Genomic DNA, 20,426 nt, shown 5'->3' on the forward strand with positions numbered 1-20,426 from the left:
GAAAAAAGAAATAGCAGCTTAACCAATTCAATCGGGTATAAATTTTTCTAATATTTTTTATTCTTAAATCATTTTTAAACCAATTGAATCGGGAATCAATGGATCACTAACTTGGTTTTTACAATATTTTTCGATATTGTATCAATCAAGTCATTCTATTAGCCTACTTGTCTATTTAGGTATTAAATTTTATCTCAAATTTGATTTAGACATATTTAAAACACGTGGGTCAATTTTACTAAAATGCTGATGAAAAAAATAGTATTATCGAAATTCAAAAGTTTTTTTTTTACACATTAGATCCAAGCTATCCACGTAATAAGTGCATGTATTTAAAATTTAATTTACGTGTTTTAAATACGTTTAATATCATATTAAAGCAGTGATTAACGTCTAAACTAATGAATAGATTGATGTAAGTACTTGATTGATATGAGTACTTCAAGGATTAAATTAAAATGTTTTAAAGATCAAGGAGTAATTTAAATTTTCAATCATAGTTTGAGGGCAGATGGTGCAATTAATCCAAAGATAAGTAAGTGAAATCGAGGGTTAAAATAGCGTCGGTTGCGGTTAAAGATGAAAAGGAAACACGTGGACTTGGGAGAGAATAAAAAATTGTTTTCAAAGATTGCCGGCTTGTCTTGTCGATTATTGGTTGATGGTTTAAATACTCATTTAGCCCCTGAATTTGTCACTTTCTTCCAATGTTAACGAGAAACCAAAACCCCACATGGAATGAAAATTTAGGTACCAGCTAGGGAGAAAATGAAAACTTCAGGGGTTAAACGAGTATTTAAGCCTTTATTAATTTAGAGTTAATATATTGTTTGATATTTGAGTTTAGCTTCAATATTCAATTTGGTACTTGATCTTTTTCTTTTTGTCCTAATTAAGTACTTATGTTTTTTTTATTAGAGGACACGTGCCAAATATTCATTCACCCACATAATACCATTTGAATTGAGTACCGATTTGAACATTTGAAGCCAAGTTGAAGTACCAAATTATATATTAACCCATTTATTTAATTACTTTTTTTGTTTATTGAGGATGGGGTATGGTTTGGTTGGAAGAAGGTTCTTTTTGGCATGGAGTTCATTTGTTTCTTAGTGGACTGACTTCACTTCAAGCATCTCTTCTTCTTTGTAAGGTTTATATGTTAAAACAGCACTTAACAAAAAAATTTCAAAAATATCAATTAAATCTTTCTTTTAAATTGGTGTCGTTAATTTAAATAATCAAATTGATCATTAAAATAAATTGACAGATCAATCAGATAGTAACATGATAATTTCTGGGTTAATCTCAAATATTTCTCATATGAAAAATTATTAAAAATTATAAAAATAAAATATTCAATATTAAAATTGATATATACTTATTAAAATTATAAAAGTATATAAAAATATAAAAATCTAATAAATTATAAAAAGAATTATAAATTAATAAAACTTATATAAAATATTTAAAATTAAAAAACGTATTAGAATTTTTATAAATTACATATTTTAAATGACAAATATTTTATCAAATTGTTAGTGGAACGTCCATTTGAACAATGCATCATATATATGTATCAATGTGTACGTATTAACCGCATAATTATATATAATCTAAGTTTGTGATTTAGCAGAATGTAAAATCGCATTTACAAATTATTTATAGGTTAAACTAAGTTTTCATTGAAAGCATTTATTAGGTTCAAAGTTAGGAACTGTATATGATGACTTCAAGGTAAGTAGGATGTTCATTTCATTATTCATTATTTATTTGTTTGGGATTCTACCAATTTATCATCATTTTACAAATACATTTACAACTCTCTCTGTAAATATTTGGTACACTGATAATATATTTTTTATTCCACAAACAGTTTTTTAAAAAATTGACATGTGTTCTTTTTTTTAATATTCTATTATATTTGTGAAGTCTAAAAACTCCATTGCACTGTGTCAAATAATTTCCCTTCTATTATTCCAATATTGTTTCAGTAACACTGGTCACATCATTAAATCTCGATAAAATCCAAGTTCGAGGAGCATAATAAGTCTGATTGCCAAGTTTAAAGACCAAAATAGACTATATTTTCTAATGCTTTGAGGATGCTTTCAAAGGGATCCATATGCAACGATTGGAAACGCTTGTAGGAAACATCTCATTATAAAAATCGTGAATATATATAATTAGTCCTTGTACTTTGACCAAATTTGATATTTAATCTCTATACATAAAAGGTCAAAGTTGAGTCTACTTTTTAAAAAAAAAGTAGAAGAAGAAAAGAAAACCCTATTCCAATAATTAAAATCATAAGCATTTTTCATCCAAATTTGTTAATTTGACATGTTGATTAGACTACCCTTATGTGGCGTAGCATATGATTAACAGATTTTAATAAAACTAGAAATGACAATAATGATTGGACTAAATATATACCAATTAAAACATAAGTGTAAAATCATGAAATGAGCACAAATGAGTTGGACATATCCAAAATCATAAAACAATGAACTTATTGCTAGGTCAAGAACAAAGATTGAACAATACGAGAGATAATCATATAAATATAAATTATTACACTCCAAGATGAACCAGATTCACAAGATAAAAGAACAATGACCAAAACACTTCCACATTATGCTTAAAATTCTAAAACAACAAAAAAAGGAAAAACAAAATCTCCAAAGAAACAATTTTAAGATTAATGAAAAATTAAATAAAAAAGTAATTTAATGTAAAATTTAACTCTTTTATTTATCATCATATATATATATATATATATAATCTAATTAAAAATCATGTTAGTAAATGACATAATGACAAATTCAGTCTTACATCTTATTTTTCGCCTCAAACAATTAAAGACTCCCTCATGGTGAAACAGCCCCCTTTCTGTCTTATATTCATATCACACTCATACTCATATTCAGTTTTCACGGCTAAACAGTATATACATGTCAAATTTAATTAACAGAATATAGTGTGAGATAATGGTGAAGCAAATTGGAAGAAGGAATTATCTGCATGATATTTTCAAATGTATCATTTTTCAAAGCCATCTTCTAAGTAAAATTTAGGGTGTCCGTGTAAAGTTGTGAGTTCCCAACATTATGATCAACTTCTTTCTGAAACCAATACCCTGTTTGAGATTAAATATTCTTTCCAAAATACCTCAAAAATCAATCTGCCATACAAATCTCAGGATAAAGTGAATACAACCTATCTAGAATGTTCAAATTGACCTTTGCCCTGACCATGTCTAATAAATGGTGAAAACATAAGTTACAGCTGTTCAGTGCGGACTTCAGTCATCTATCTAGGTGATATAAGCAATGCATCTAATGGATAATAACCTCATTTCCCAATATCTTAAAAAGAAAATTGATAAATAGCTCTAAGCTGTTTAGCTACAGGTTTTTCTCATTCTCTCTCACTTTTTCATTTTTTTTTTCTTCAGTTCAAATGACAAATATATGATAGTTATGACCTACTAGTAATCATCAGAGCCATCGTCAGCATATAAGCCATTTCCAGAATCCTGATCAACAACGGATTTATTTTTTGTTTTCGATAACCTACCAGTAGATTTCAAGGGTTTCATGGGCTTCCTGACCTTCTCTGCCTGTAACTCCAACCCCTTCTCTGAAAGCTTCCGTTTTCTTTTCAACTGATTGCCTCCGGCTGTGTCCTCTGATACAATCAAAGATTGAAACACATAAGCGGTCATATTAAACTTGGGAAGCAAACATAGAGCATCAACAATCTAAAAAAAGATTGACTAAGGAACTAAAATTTATGTGGATCAATAAATTTTCAGTAAAATGGCATCTAACTCGAACTCCAAACAAACACGCTGGGTTAAGCATTTTTCCCCTGGAACAGCAAAGAATTTGCTTTTATATTATTTTCAGCTTTTATGAAAATCTAAAGAAACAGATCTCCATTTATGTCATCATCTGCAATAACCTTCTCATTTATGTCATCATTTCGAAAGATAAAATAGTACTTAAAACTAAGAAATCCAGAAAAAAAATTCTAAGACATATAGCATATTAAAAACTATCTTAGCCATCCAGCAAATCTCAAATTCATTAGCAATCACATAAGTTGACCTTTTTTCCAGAGATGCCAAGCCTCCTTTGTCTTCGCTTAATGTGGAAAGATTCAGCTAAAACAATGTCCTATTCAAAAGCAACAGACTCAGAATGCAACAACTCCTCAAGATACCATTCCACTTTTCGTTCTTATCTTAATAAACATCCCTTTTAGTTCACTCAGTTGCTATAATACCTTGGTGATTTCTTCACTAAACAGCAGCATCTTGAAAATTTAGCCAGAGCAAACATTCTGACAGAACCATGACAGCACAACAATCCACTAAAAGCCGGGTTCCTTAAATTGGTTGCACTCAGTAATACAACCATCTCTAGATTGTAAAGGGGAGACAACCAAGCAAATCTAAGTTCAGATTATTGTTAGTGTCCTTTGAAATTGCTAACATTTACGTTTATCGAAACTAGTTATCACCGACACACGAAATGCGTATCAGTGATATTGTTAGTTGTAAAGGGGAGACAACCAAGCAAATCTAAGTCCATATTATTGTTAGTGTCCTTTGGAATTGCTAACATTTATGTTTATCGAAACTAGTTATCACCGACACATGAAATGCATATCAGTGATATTACATCTGAAAATGACAATTACAGATAGAGATATTGCTTCTATTTCAATTTAAAGAATTAACAATAGTCTTACAAAGTTTAATGGTAGAATAGAAGTTGAATACAAGTTAAATAGAATGGTAGAATAGAAGTACAACAAAACAGAACAACTTTTTCTTGTATAAGAGAATAACAACAAAATTTGAATCAATGAACTCTAATAGATCCCTCCCTCCATCCCAGTAACTTAAGTGGCCAAGTGGCTGATTAGACCACATTGTTACATTATACAGGAGATAATAGTGTTAAGCATAATCCACACAAATAACTACTTATTAAACACAAAGTTAGGAATTTGATTTTCTATAAAGTTGGTATCACCACTGATACCTTAAGAGTAACCCAAAAGATTGGCCTAGAACTCATTTGGATTTTAAACTTGTTTATTTGGAAACCTATTTTACAAATGAGGACCAATGAACTTCACTGTTTTATGCAGCTAGCATACTATTCCACTTAAACTGGACTAAAAGAACTTTGAAACACTTACAATACATTTGAGGGAAACAATTTTACCTTCGAGTGGACTCGAAGCATTTTGGGCTGCTTGTCCATTTTGCCCATTCTGTCCATTCTCTTCCGAGAGAGGGGATCCGGAGTGATTGCTATCAATCAACTTTGATGAACTTCCCACAAACTTGTCCTGCTGTTGGGGATCATCAGGACAAGGAGTTGCAGGCAAGAAACATAACTCATCCTGTGACATATCAGAATCACTGAACGGATCCTTCTCCACTGTCACAATATCAACTTCATCATCTTCATTTATATCAGATTCTTTCACCTGCACCAATAAGAATATTTTAGAAACAAAAAAGTCAATCAAAATATTCACACACAATCTGTTTTACATCACCTTTTCGGTTTCAGGCACCAGATCAAATTCATCTTCTCGTTCTACATACTCCTCATTTTCTTCAAGCTCTTTGAAATCAGGAGCAAATGCACTCCAGTTTTCAGTGTAGTCTTTAGCCCAAATATAAACCAAGCCAGTCAAGGAAACAGAGACAATAATAGGGTGGACAGGATGCCACGCTAAATCAATCAGTTGTTCCTTTGGACCTTCAAGGATCTTTACAAGATGACCAGCCCTGTCCCATATGTAGATCTTATGCTCTCCTTTGCTAGCAGAAGCAGATATTACCCACTCACCGTCACCACTAAAACAAGGTGCTTTCCAATGTGTCTTCGTGATTGAATCCTGAAACTCTCGAAAAAGAACTAAGCATTTGGATCCAACAGCCTTCACATTCTCAAGAGTATCTTCCTCTTTGATGGTCTTATTAAGGTCATGAAGAGCTCCAAGCCCATCTTTCAAAGGCAGAATATTTTCATAAATCCTGATAATTCGATCACTTGAATTAGTAAGGAGATGCTGCCCATTTCTGCTGAAAACAATGTTCTTGACAACAGCGCCACTAGAAATTGGAACCATAGCAAGCACTTTAACGTTTTTGTGATCAATTATAAGTATTTCACCTTTGGAGTTCCCCACATATACCAGATCTCCATTCTTGTTAAAGCATGCGGCCGTCAATGTGTAAGGAGCTCCATCAGGGAACTTGTTGCGTGAAGGAGGAGCAACACCATTTCCCATATCAGGAATGGTGACTGGGAGTGCAGTTGTATCTCCAGTACTGAAGTCAACAATCACTGGAGCAGATGACAGGGGGCAAGCTAAGCAGACAGATGGCATTGAAGAACCAGGATGTAAACGAGCTTGTAGAGGCGTTTGTTGCAGAACGATACGTGTAACCTTCTGACCACTAACTACATCCCAAAGTGTTAATGACTTGTCAGCGGCAGACACTAGAATTCTATGACCATACTTTGACCAGCAGACACTTGTTATAGCAGCGGAACAGTCTCTATCCTTAAGCTCCTTTGCAATGCCCCTGGTCTCAAAATCCCAAATAACACAACTTCCATCAGAGCATCCAGCTGGCATAAAATGCAAAAACCACAAAGACATATCAGTTGGTAAATAATCCCAGTGAATTGCAAATAACAAATACTCTAAAATATCATGACCAGGAATTCGTCATACTTTCCCCAGCCAACTAAATAACACACTTATCAAATTAAACAGAAATCAGGAAACATAAATAAATTAAAGAAAACCCAGAAACAAAATCGAAAATGAAGAAAAAGATGCCACATTTGATGGGATTTCCTTAGTTTGTAAACTGTGTAACGTTATTAACAATTACCTATGGGTTTTCGTTCCCTTCTTCAAATTTTATTAAATAATAGAAACTAACTAAGCCTTGACCCCCAAAAATACCTTAATTGCAACTCAAATTAGCTCAATTCGCTAGGAAAAACGCACCCAAAATAGCTCTTAATCAAAGACCCTCAACATTCATAGCAGCAATTTTCATTTTTTCTTTTCTTTTTTTAAATAGCAGAGAGAGAGAGAGAGAGAGAGAGATACCGGCGAGAAGGGTACCACGGCGATTAAAGGCAATGCATTTCATAAGCCCATGCTCCAAATACTCTTCTATAACCTCTGGAAAATCCCCTTGCAATGGATCTTCCAGAATCCAGACAAAACCCAATGTCAAAAAACAGAAAATAATTAAAAAAATCATTTAAAGAGAGGGAAAAAGAGAAGAGGTGGTACCAATAATCGGGGCATTCATCTTCTTCTACTGCGTTTTACCGTGCTTGAAGCTGCAACTGAGACAGACACCCTAAGTTGTAAAAAGGAGCAAAACGAAGACAAATTGAATAAAACCTTTGTTTCTTTTCTTCGATTTCGAGTAGAAGAACAGAACCTGAATCCCACTAGGAAACAAAATTTTGAAGAAATAAAAGGGATTAAATAGGGAGGGAAATCCTCTGAAAGAACATACATTTATTGCGCCAAGTATATATATTATAGGTCGATAAAATACTTTTTTGGTTAAAATATGGGATAAGGACCTTTACTTTTCGTAAATTTGGTCCTTTTACTTTTAGTTATTCTATTTTTTACATTTCAAAATTTAGGTCTAATTGCTAATATTGTTAATTTTTGTTAAATTTATATTTATTATAATGTCATTTTTTAATTAGATGGTCATCAAGAGAGTATCCTTTTTATTTTAAAATGTCAAGTCAACAAATTTAACAAAAAAATTATATTTACAACTAGACTTAAATTTTGAAATTTGAAGTGTAGAAAGACTAAAATCTTAAAAATAAATGTACGGAGACTAAATTTTAAATTTATAAAGCGTACAAGGACTTCTGGGGCATTTTAACTTTTTTTATAATAATTTTAGATAAAATATTAGGCTTTAGACAAAAGGGAAAAATAAACTGGTGAGTTTAAACTTCAAATAAGAACTGGGCTTGGTTTTTTTTATGTGTGTTTCACCTTCGATACATTGAGCTAGAAATTCCCAAGGGTGGCTCTGGAGTGCCATGAGTTTAGCCAACACTGGATTAACCTCATCATGACTTGTGTGGGTTCAGTGAGCTTTCAAGTACTCTTGAATGGGCAAATTAGAAGTCTAAATACTTGGATACAAGGGGCAGGCTTACTATGATCAAATCTACCTTGCCCAACATTCCCCTTTTATCAGTGTGCTTGCATTTTACGGTCGATCTGGAATCATAGAAATAAGGTGTGCTTTAAGGGACATAACTCGAACCCGTATGACACTCTGATGATGGCTAAAGATATGATATCAACGTGTGAAACAGCCTTTGGTGCTTCTTCAAGACAACAACACGAACACCCGAGGCAGGAGCAAGAGGTTCCTTCACCAATGGCAATTATCAAGCCCGATCTTATGTATGAAGCCCTTTTGTATTGCAAGTGTGGACCAATTGATGATACTGGTGCTGCTTGTATTATCAGAACAACGAGGCAACAGCAACCTGTTTGTCTTAATTCCGCAGAAACATAGACCAAGAGGATGGCTTCTCTTACACCCAAGTCAAAAACTAGCTATAGATGGACAAAGCTCCCTTATAGTTTTTTTTCTTTGATGTTTTTAGGTGTATGTATTCTCCTTGGTTTGTACTAATGCTACATTGTAGCTTTATTTGAGGCCACTAAGGCTCGATTTGATTGGAAGATTATCTTTGAGGGGTTTCCTCTTTTGAGAGAAAGCTTCGAAGTGTCATTGCCGAATAGTTGACCGAACCTCCAACAATCAAAGACCTTGTCTCTGTGTTGAGTTTCGTCCCTAGCCTCCGCGGAGAACTATGTACGGTTCATAGAGGGGAGTGTCCCGGTTGGTGGTACCTACAAGACTTGAGAGAAGTGTTAGTATTGTGCGTGAGAATAATTATGAAGTTAGTTAAGTGCATGGCGACTTGAATCGTTGGCCTTAGGCTTATAATCCTCTTACTTGCAACCAAGGTACCACTTGAGTCCCAAGTCTTGCAAGTACCACCAACCGAGGCTCTCACAGAGGCTGGGGAGAAAGCCTCGATAAGAGGACAATACTTCCGGTTGTTAGGGATTCTTCAACTGCTCGATAAACGACACTCCGGATACTTCTTTTAAAGAAGCCGACCCCCTCAACAAAATTGATTTTTGGTAATTATATGAAAAAAAGTAAATTTTGTTTTAATTGTTGAAAGCTCTTTGGTGAGCTACCTTCTTTTAATTGCTTGGTACATAAGTTATCAAAATGTAATATTTGAGTGAACTGAGATTGGGATTAAACAAAAAGACCAAAAGGAGAAATTTTTACCTTTTCTTTTTGGTCCCTCTTTCTCTTTTCATTTGAATTTAATTAAAGAAAGGAAATACATGCATAACATATATATTGAATCTTTGGCATATCCATCCACCACCAAAGTCCCAACAATCCCAACTCTTAACCCCAAAATGAAAAACCATCACAAGAAACTGAGGTTGTTGAGGAATCACCAACTTCAACACAACTTGCCTCATCCGACAAGCATTTTCGGCCCACTGCATTTTTGTTATTCCCTAAATCGAATAACGAATCGACATTATCCTCAAACCCCATATCATCGAACACGGTCGGAAACTCCGGAGAAAAAAACGATGTCAACCCTGAATCCATGCAGAAACTCCATGCTAGCTCGTTGCCGTCGGTCGTCTCCGTTCCCACCATTGTCGTCGCATTATCGTTGCATAGAGGCAGCTGCATTTGCATGTTCTGAAAATGTTGATGTTCATCAGCAGCTTCATATCCTTGTTGCGGTTGTTGTTCGACTTCTATTGGTCCAGCTTCAACCGAGCTGGGACTTTGTTCGGGCGTTGGATCGAGATATAAAATCCCTTTCTCCATCAAACGTTCAACGTAATGGCTAATATCAAAATTGGTGACGGCATTGACTCCCCTATATTCCAATGCTGCCATATCATATGCTGCGGCAGCTTCCTCTTCTGTGTCTTTCAAAACAAATGAGAAAAACATGAATAAATTAATAAAAGAAATTCAAATTAGTCCATCTAAATGTTTCCTTGGGGAGTAAAATTTAAAAAAGAATCCATTATACAACTATTCTTTTAATTGCATGGATTTTTTATTTTAAAATATCACATCAATAAATTTAACAAGAAAAATTAACTATATTAACAATTAGACCTGAATTTCAAAATTTAAAAAATTAGAAGGACTAAATTTCTAAAAATAAAAATATAGAGACTAAATTATAAATTTATGAAAAGTACATATACTTATAACACATTTTAACCTTAATTTAATCAGTACCGGCCACTGTAATTAGGCACGTGATATCTGCTCGTATTGACTGACTAAAGATTTAAGTGGGAAGGTGATTGTCACGTGCCATTATTTTTGTGCCATAATATATGGTTGTAAATTAAGGCTAGTCAAATATACTATTTATTAATTTTAAATATTAAAATGATAAAAAAATTTAAGTATTAAATTAAACATTAAACTAAATTTAAGTATCAAATGATATATTTACCCTAATAATTATAATTAAATAATCAAATTAATAATTAAAGCCAAACAAAAATAATTACAAAAAATTCACACATCATAAATTTCAACCAAAATAATTTTTACAAAACCTCTATTCATAGTATAAATATTATTTAATATTTATTTTTAAAATTGCTGTCACTACATTTAGCAAAAACTACCCACTAATTTTTCACATTAACAGAATGTAATTTTTTTTCTAACTTCTTTTTATCGATATTTTCACTAGGTAAATCTATCCACGGCTCGGGTAATTTTCCGAACTCGATAAGCTTGGCCTGATTAATGTTGAGTTTGGATAAAAAAATGTTTGGGGTAAACTTGAATTGACCTAAATTCAATTTAATTGATAAATTTTTTTTTAATTTTTGAACAATAAAACGAACTTTTTAAATGAACCGACCAAATCGAAAATAAGCCTAGAATTGAATTTTTTTTAAAAATTGAACTTCAACTCGATCCATGAACAAAACTAATTATAATCCTATTCAAACTAATAAAAGTAACGAGAGAGAAGCTTACTATAAGTTCCTAAATAGAGGTATTTGTTCCCAAAAACTCGACCAATTCGTGCTTCCCATCTCCCATTGTGGTGATGCCTGGTAATAAAATAATTATATATTTTTCAACTCTAATAAAAATAAATGATAATAATTGCGTTCACACGGAATCATTAAATTTCACAAATAAAATTAAAGATGTATTTAAAAGGATTTAAAAAGTAATTTTTTTATAACGTATAGAAAATTTCACGAGCGGTTAATTGAACGGGACTTAAGTAACGTTTTATATGAAAATGGAGAGTGGACCCATTATATTTCGTTTAGAGTTTTAACTCAACTCGATTTTAAATTTATCGGGAGATAAAACTAACCTAGCAACCCCGCGGTACTTCGAAATTCCTCTCGAAAATCCGCTGCTCCGCCGCCGTAAGGATGCCAAATACTCTTCCTTTGATACCTTGTTCATTTCTTCAATCTCTTTTCCATATCTCTCTACCTGCATAGCAATAAGAACATTTTACAAATAATCCTTGTGAGTGTACCATAATCTTATTATTATTATTATTTGAATACCGGAAAATTCAAGGTGGTTTCCGGCCCCCAGTACTTGAGTGCTGCGAGATCATAGGTTCTAGCTGCATCTTCCTCACTATCATAAGCCCCTACACATAAATATCCCATTTCCCCTTAAATTAATAAAATAAAATAAAATAAAAAATTATTTAAAAAAGGGGAGTGGACTGAAAATTAAGCACTTACCCAAATAAACTGAAGGAGGAGACAAAAGTGTAAATGCATGTTCGAAACAAGGGATAACATAAAACACAGTCAGTATTCTGACTAGAAACTGAAACAAAACCATAAATTAAAAAAGAAAATTGAAATTTATTTATTTATTTATTTACCTTGCCTTCCCTTCTTGTTTTGAATGCTGTTCCATGATGTCTTGTCCCAAAGGTGAGCCTCAAATCTCCCAGTCCATCTATGTCTGAAAAATGTTGAATGTTTTATGGATCAAATATATATATATCAGACATGCAAAATTAACCAAAAACCCAACATTTTTTTTATAAAAACAAAACAAAACACACACACAAAAAAAAAAACCTGGTGACTCCTCTGTAAATGGAGCTTCTTCTGCTAGTGTTAGCATTACTGGAGATGCATTTCTGGTTTTGATTCTTTCTTACCCTTTTACCCTTGGGTTTCTCTGATATCACTGATACAACATTTTGAGGAGACTCAGATGATGATGATGATGGTGATGATGATGATGATAATGATGGTGATGATGGTGATGATGGTGATGAAGGTGAGGCTATGGAAGAATTAGAGGAAGAAGAACAAGTTGAAGACCTTTTCATTTTTTTTTTTTTGTTCTTTTCTATACAAAGTGAGTATAGGCTTAGGAGATTGGCTTTAGCAACATAATGAGAAGAGGTTGTTTCTTTGGTGATATTCTACTTATTTATATATATATATATACACACATATTTATGATATATGATTTTGGGTTATGGAGGTCCCAAAAGTTGTTTACCAAAAGGAGGAGTTAGGAGCGAAAAGAAAAGATTTATCTCTAAAATTTTGAGATTTAGTCTTTATATTTTAAAAAAATTAATTTATTAATTAATTTTATTTGTACAAAATTTATCAATTTATATTCAGGGACGAAGTCAGAAATTTATTTTAGGGGGCCGAAATTAAATTTTAATTTTTAATAACCTATATATTTATAAATTTTAAAGTATTAAATCAAAATTTTATCATTTTTAGAGGGGTCAAAATACAATTTTATCTTTACTAATTTAAAATTTTTAAATTTTTAAAGGACCTAAATGGATAATTTTCTATTTTAAGAGGGTCGAGGCCCCTACCAGCCCCCTAGATGCGCCATTGTTTATACTTATATTTAAGTTTTTGATTGAGTTGATGTCAGTTGAGGACATTTTTTCATATATAAAGTAAGTTATAATATTACGAGAGTAATTTTTTTATATTTTTATATAAAACAATAAAAATTTAATTATATTGAGATTTGAACGATGATAAAATAAATTTTAAATATATAATTAACAGTATCATGTTAATCTGATTTTAAAATCAAATTTTTGCTATATAAATGTGTTCACCCACATCGATGTCATATTGTATTGTTAATTAGATTGTTGTGAGATGTAATTGATAAAAATATGGGGACTAAATCTTAATATTTTCCAAAGTATAGAGGCCAATATCATATTTTGACCAAAAGAAAATGGGAGATGAAATAAACCATGGAATAGGGTTAAAAGTGGGTTTGAAATTTGGAGGGGAGTGAAGGGTTGGGTTAAAATGTAACCATGTACAATTAATTTAGCCAAAAAAGTAAGATTTTTAAATATTAAAAAAAACTCCCCCACCTACCACTTGTTGTTTGAGTGCAGCCATGCTACCAATAGGATTTGGTCACTCACATTAGCAATTTTAATTATGTAATAGAAGAATCATTGTCTGTCCAATCCATCTCATCAATAATTACATTAAACATTGTAATAACTTTTTTTTCTCCGCTAAATTACTAATAAGTTTACGTTTTAGTCATTAAATTTCAGAAAGTTAAAAAAAATTATTGAGCTATTAAACTGATATTGTTTGGTTTTTTATGTTTGCACCGTCTGCATCTACAGAAAGCTTTTTCTTCCCCTTCTATTAAATTGATTTGGATCTAATGTATGTTATTTTACTCGTTGATGGATATTAACCGACCGTACCGACCGTCAAATCATTGCTTAGAGCTAACTATCCCAACTTAAAAACAAAAACTTAATAACCGAGTAACTTAAAAACTTTCAAATAGTTCAGTGACTTAAATAAAACTTTTGAATAGTTTAGTAAGTATTTTGTAGCCTTTTGAAATCAAGTGACTAAAATGTAAATTTTCTAATAGTTTAATGACCTTGGGTGTAATTTACTCTTTTTTTAATTTATTTTAAGGACTGCATTTCTGTCCAAAAGAGATTGGTTTATGAAGAAAATATGATTTACAAATTTCTAGGTAGCATCTTAAATAATTAGAATATTAAAAATGTGCTTAAAATAATAAATATTTAAATATGTGGGATAATAATATTTTTTCAGTATTCTTCATGTCTGCTTTATAGTTCGTATTGCTCTCCTCCATTTATAATTAATTATTATAATGCATAAATGGATGAATTGATAATCAAAATATATCCAAACCTAAATTAAAATAAATTTGACAATTATTATAATATTTTTAAGTTAAAAATAAAATAAAATAGCTAAATTAACACCAAGTTAATTTGAAAATGATGAATATTGTACTAATTTTATCAACAAATTATCTCCATAAATCAAAATATTTTCATAATTTTTTATATATTATATTTTTCGTCGTTTATAAATTATATAATAATTAAAAAGCAGATAATAATTTGAAATATTGGCGGTGAAATTTTTTAACTCCACAAGCAAGATTAAAATGCTGCCACATGTCCTTAATTAATAATTTAAAAGGAAAAATATTTGGCATATTGTTAGTCGAGTAGGATCTGGGGGTTGACAAGTATCTTATAAGGTAGAGTAGGATCTGGGGGTTGACAAGTAATTTTTTAAGACTGTTTGTGGAATAAAAAATACACTACCAATGTAACAAATACTGACCTAATTTTAAAATAAAAAATAAATAAACGAAACACATAACTACATTTTAATCTTGATTGCGAACTTGTGTATCAAATAATAATTCTTAATTATTATTTTTTGAGATACTAATTTTAATAATTTTATACAGACATGGTATTATTATTTTTTAAGATTTTTTTCTCCCTCTTGTTCACATTTTCGTGGGTAATATCTGTATTTTTTTCACTATGGTATTTGAATTTGTAATTATATTCATTTTGGTCTTTGAACTTATATTCCATCAAGATTTGGTGATGTGACCAGTCTTCTTGGAACATGACTAGATTAGTCGATCGGACTAATTGAACTGAGAATTGATCGGTATATTGGTCCAAACAAAGAGACTGAACTGATTGAATCAAAAACTACTCGAAATTGGTAAAAACAAAAATTTGGGACAAAAATCAATAGGTGAATATATTGAATCAATTTCATAATATTTTTTACTTTTTAAATTTTTATTAAATTTTAATTGAATAATTAAATATTATTGGTCTAGTAGTTGAATCGATTAAATCGGGAACTAGTAGTCTGACTAGTTCAACCACTAGTCCAATTATTAGAACATTGTATGTGACAGGAAAGGATTGTATGAAACATAGATACCACGTCATCTGTATCCATTTTCCAATAATTTAATGCCACATCAGTATTTTCCACCTAAATTTCACCATTTTCATCCTGAAAAAATAAAGAATTTAGGATGAAATTACTAATGTGACATTAAACTATTAGAAATGGATAACATCCCTGTTCCGTACAATCCTTTCTCGTATGTGACACTTTAAGCTTATACCATGTCATTGCTTGAAATTTTTTTCAAATGGTGACGTGGCCACATCATCAAGCTTTTATAATTTTAAGTTCAGGGACTAAAATGAATCAATTGTCAAGTTCAGATATCAAAATAAATAAAGAAATACAAGTACTAAAGTGGGCCCAATTATCAAAATCGAGGGGCTAAAAACTTATATTATTGGTTTGATTGACTAATAGATGAATAGTGAAATCTTTTGAAAGATACTAAATATGAATTATTTTAGAAAATTGCATATGAAAAAGTGAAACATTAATAGAAAGATGAGGACCATGAATGAATTTTATTTTTGTTTGATGCTTTTGACCTACCAACATCAATGAAAAAATAATCTATTTTAAAATATTACAAATTTATTTTCAAATACTAAAAATATACTGATTCGAAAATTAGAAAACACTTAATCCACGTGCATCTTGCCGTTATAGTATCACTTAAATGGTTAAATTAGGAAATAATTATAAAAAAAGAGAGTAAAATTAGTAAAAAAGATATTATTGATAGAAAAGATAAGATTTTTTTGAGATAATATCTAAAATTATTCGTAGTCCCTCTCAACTCATAAATAGGAGGATATTGCGCTTCAGCGCACTCGAACCCACGTCTTTTTATCAATCAAATTAAGATTCAATCGATTACTAATACTTAATATTTTTTTCTATAAAATATTATTAATGTATTTAAATCACGTGAGCTGACCCATACTAAACATATCGCTTATGCCAGCCCTGAAAGTAGGAATCTAATTTGATAAATATTTTTAAAATTTAGGGTGAGTTTGGATGGGCGGTGCATTTACCTGCGGTTAGTGTAAAACAAGATGGGCGGTGAGATTAGATATCTTGTAGCGATCTTCAGTAGCGTGAGACAAAAAGTAAGCTAAACGCACCGCACCCAATCGCCCATCCAAACTCACCCTTATTTCGGAATGATAAAACTTCATTAAGTAATAGTTTCAAATATGAAAAAAAGGGTAAATACACATTTTAGTACTTAAACTTAGTTTTAAGGTTCAAATTGGTACTAATTTTTTTTATCCAATTAGGTTCCTAAACTTGAATCAAGAAGCCAAGTTCATGTGCCTAACTGGATTAAAATGAACATAGGTACAAAATTGAACCTTAAAGTTAAGTTCAAGTACATAATTGGACCAAAAAAAAATCTTAGGTACCAATTTTAAAAAATAAATATTTAGGGTGAGTTTGGATGGGCGATTGGGTGCGGTGCGGTGCGTTTAGCTTACTTTTTGTCTCACGCTACAGTATCGCTACAGTATCTAATCTCACCGCCACTGCTGTTTTTACACTAACCGCAGGTAAATGCACCGCCCATCCAAACTCACCCTTAATATGAATCTCAAAATTACACATGAACTTTAATATTTTTACAAATTATACATATAAAATTTTGCTTTAATTATATATGTGAAAATTTTATTTTAATTCGATTATATACATTTATATAAAAAATTTAATCTAATTACTTTTATATCTAGTAGTATAGTCGTTTGTGAATACAATAAACAAATATAAAATGGTGTCGCGTTAGTAACAAAGGCAAAGCTAGGGGGCAAGAAGGGGCCTTGGCCCCCTTGGTCAATTGAGAAAATATCATTAGTACTACTTCTTAAATATTAATCATTCAGTCCTTTAATCATTAGAATAAATGGAAAAATTTAATTTCGCCCCTTCCTAAAAATTAATTATATAATTGAAGTCCTTTTAGAATAAAATTTTTAACTTCAACACCTTTAAAATTTTATAATTTTATCTCACCCTACTTAAACAAAATTTTAATTTTATCCCTGATTAGTGGTTATAAAAGTTAAACTAAAATTGAAATTCCATATATATGATTGCACAAATTAAAATTAATGTATTGCATTAATATTAAATTTAAATTAATATACAAAATTAAAATTCGTGTGTCGGCCTGATGGTTAGGGTGTTTACCACCCCAAGTGTGGTCTGGGTTCGGGTCACGTTAGTAGCATTGTTGTTAGGACTTTACTCTTCTCTTATAAGTTAAAAAAAAAATACAAATTTGAGATTTATTTGAAAGAGTTAAAATGAGGTGAACCGACCCATACTAAAAAATTTGATTAATGCAGCCGCAAAAATAGGATAAGAAAACAAAATAAGTTGGGGGTTAATTGGGACATTTTCTAAATACCTAATTATTGATTTTTATACAAAAGTTGGGGGGGGGGGATTTTAAGTCACGTGAAAATGCATGCCAAATTTGGCCGGCAGTGAGAACCAGCCGTAATCCACGTTGACTGGGCGGACCGACCGGTCGAATTGCCATACACCAATGAATATGGTTCTAACTGTACACTTCTGTTTCTGTTTCTGTTCCTGTCTGCCGGGGGTAAAATGGTCAATATACGAAAAAGTTCACTTATATTGCAATGCAAGAACAAAAATGGACATTCAAGATTCCTAAGGGTTGTTGGTACCATTTTTATGGCGGTTATATCACAATATATTAGGTTCCTAAGGGTAATGATGTTTGAATGGATTGGATCACTCGATTAAACTGATTAGATTGAGAATTAATTGGAGTATCAATCCAAATAATAATTTTTGAATCGGCTGAATCTGGAATTGATATAGAGAAATGACTTGGTTAAATGTGTGTTACTCTCACAGGGAACCCATGTTCTCTTTAGATTTATCCTTTCCCCAAATTTGGTCATTTTTTTCAAAAGTTCACATAAGTTACTTGGTCCTCGTAACCCATTTATCAATAACATGTTTAGATAACCAATTAACAAAAGTTGTCTTCTGCATACAAAATAATATTTGTGGTGCAACTTCTTATTAGTTTAATATAGCATACAAAATAATTGAGGACATACCAACATAGAGGTAATGAATGACATGTGTATATTTCCATGCATAACTGGTTTGACCATTCATCAAATACGATAAAATTACTACATTAAGGTAATCTAATAGAGGTCATGACATGTTTGTAGATGCTAAAGTTGGCTTGAGAGTTAAGCTTTCGTTGAATTGAGGTTGAGGGAGACGCCAAGGCCATCGTTATTCGGGTAGCATCACAAGATACTGATAGATTGTTGAATGTACATTTGATAGAAAAAAGTGGACACTTATCTTTAAAGTCTATAATTTTTTGTCTCAGATGAAAATAGGGTAACTCATTGGTTGGCAATGGAAGGACACCAAGAGAAATGAAACCCTTGGTTTTCTCGAGTTTGCATTGGAATATGAAAATAAGGTTAGATGTCATCATCTCTTCAAAACAAACTTTTCTCTTGTAGGTACACCAGGTTTAGTTCCTTTGACGTCTAAGCATCCAATCTATATTGGTTTATCCACATAAGAACACTCAAGAAACCTTATCAAGGTTAAGAATCCACTTTGTCGGGGCAATGCTAGCTACCTCATCACATGGACCCAACCACCTAAGTCGAAATGTTGTGAAGCGGAAGAAAGATGAAGAAGAAATTCTAATCGACCAAGGCAAGAATCCAAGGAGACTAAAGGCTTTCCACATGCTAAGTAGGGGTACCTAAGTGGAATTAGTAGCCATAGGGTTTACAACACCAATTTTTGGTATTTGTACCTTAATCTCTACGACTTTATTGATACGTTGGTAAAAAATATAATTACATTTGGTTAAAAAATATTAACCCATCGTGATCTATTAGGCCTTTCAATCTATGACGCTCATTCGATCCTTTTATCGTATATCCCATATGAGCTAAAAGCCATGAGTACTTGTTGACTACCATGTTAATCTTCCGATTCTTTATATTAGCCTTGATGTTAATATGAATCAACAGAACTTAGGGTTTGTATGTCTCATGTCATACCCAATACCACCCACCATAAGCATCCATTCTTGGGATCTGTTTTTGAAGAAATCAAAGTATGGTACTTATCATACAAGGAGGGCCAGCTCTTCAAATCCAGGGATCAGCTACATTACTGACACATGAGAATATTTTTAGAGGCCCTTGAGTGGAATACGAAGTGAAGCTCTTATTCAATAAACGTATTTTTAATAAGCAGCCGCATGTTATCCTCAAATATTCTATAATTCAGTATATCGGGTTTATTGTATGCATCTTATGCATGAAGGCTTAACATGCGTTAATATTTAAGCACGAGTTAACATACACCTTTAAAGTACTATAATCTTTACTCTAAATTAGTCTCTAGACTTTAAAATGTTCTAATTATATCCCTAAATTATCGATGTTGTGTCAACAGGGTCCTTTCCATTATAAATAAATTCAACCTTAAACTTTGGCATTATAAGAATGTATGATATATATAATGAATCTGTAAGATTGTTTGATGTGGGAAAGTGAAACAAATTGAGATAAATATCTGTATAAGATAAAGTTGTCAGTTAAATGCTTCTTTCATAATCAACAATTGGAATTTAAATCTCTTCAGAACAACCATCACCTAAACTATAAATGCTTGCTTTCTTAACTTTTATAAAGGATTGAGTTTTGGTATGCTAAATTGCTAGGTGTTCGTGGCCGGGCCGGGCCTAGAAAAAATTTTGGCCCGAAATATGGTCCTAAAATTTTATCTAGGCCCGGCCCGAGAAAAAATTCTAAACCCAAGCCCAGCTCGGCCCGGCCCATTTTTTAATAAACACCAAAAAATTATTTTAAAAATAAAAAACAAATAAAAAGTATTTTAAAAATATTTTTAAATTTTTAAAAAATATATATTTATTATATATTCAGTCCGGGCCAAAAAAGTGGTGTCCAGGGCGCGACCCGTTT

At 31.7% G+C, this 20,426-nt stretch overlaps 2 protein-coding genes across 2 annotated transcripts; both read right to left on the reverse strand.

Moving 5' to 3' along the window:
- Positions 1-3,168: 3,168 nt before the first annotated feature.
- On the reverse strand, positions 3,169-7,573 carry LOC105783211 (protein RBL). Its single transcript, XM_012608526.2, has 5 exons — positions 7,348-7,573; positions 7,159-7,257; positions 5,581-6,665; positions 5,241-5,508; positions 3,169-3,690 (listed from the first exon to the last, which is right to left on the reverse strand). The coding sequence occupies exons 1-5, from the start codon at positions 7,364-7,366 to the stop codon at positions 3,491-3,493; spliced, it is 1,671 nt and encodes a 556-aa protein (XP_012463980.1). The 5' UTR covers positions 7,367-7,573; the 3' UTR covers positions 3,169-3,490.
- A 1,809-nt stretch (positions 7,574-9,382) lies between these two features.
- Positions 9,383-12,655, reverse strand: LOC105783212 (ethylene-responsive transcription factor WRI1). The gene is made up of 7 exons (XM_012608528.2): positions 12,259-12,655; positions 12,057-12,139; positions 11,911-11,919; positions 11,725-11,813; positions 11,523-11,647; positions 11,171-11,247; positions 9,383-10,086 (listed from the first exon to the last, which is right to left on the reverse strand). Exons 1-7 carry the CDS (start codon positions 12,513-12,515, stop codon positions 9,542-9,544), a joined length of 1,185 nt encoding a protein of 394 aa, XP_012463982.1. The 5' UTR covers positions 12,516-12,655; the 3' UTR covers positions 9,383-9,541.
- Positions 12,656-20,426: the final 7,771 nt, after the last annotated feature.

The sequence above is a fragment of the Gossypium raimondii genome, chromosome 13 (genome assembly GCF_025698545.1).
Source record: "Gossypium raimondii isolate GPD5lz chromosome 13, ASM2569854v1, whole genome shotgun sequence".
NCBI lineage: Eukaryota > Viridiplantae > Streptophyta > Magnoliopsida > Malvales > Malvaceae > Gossypium > Gossypium raimondii.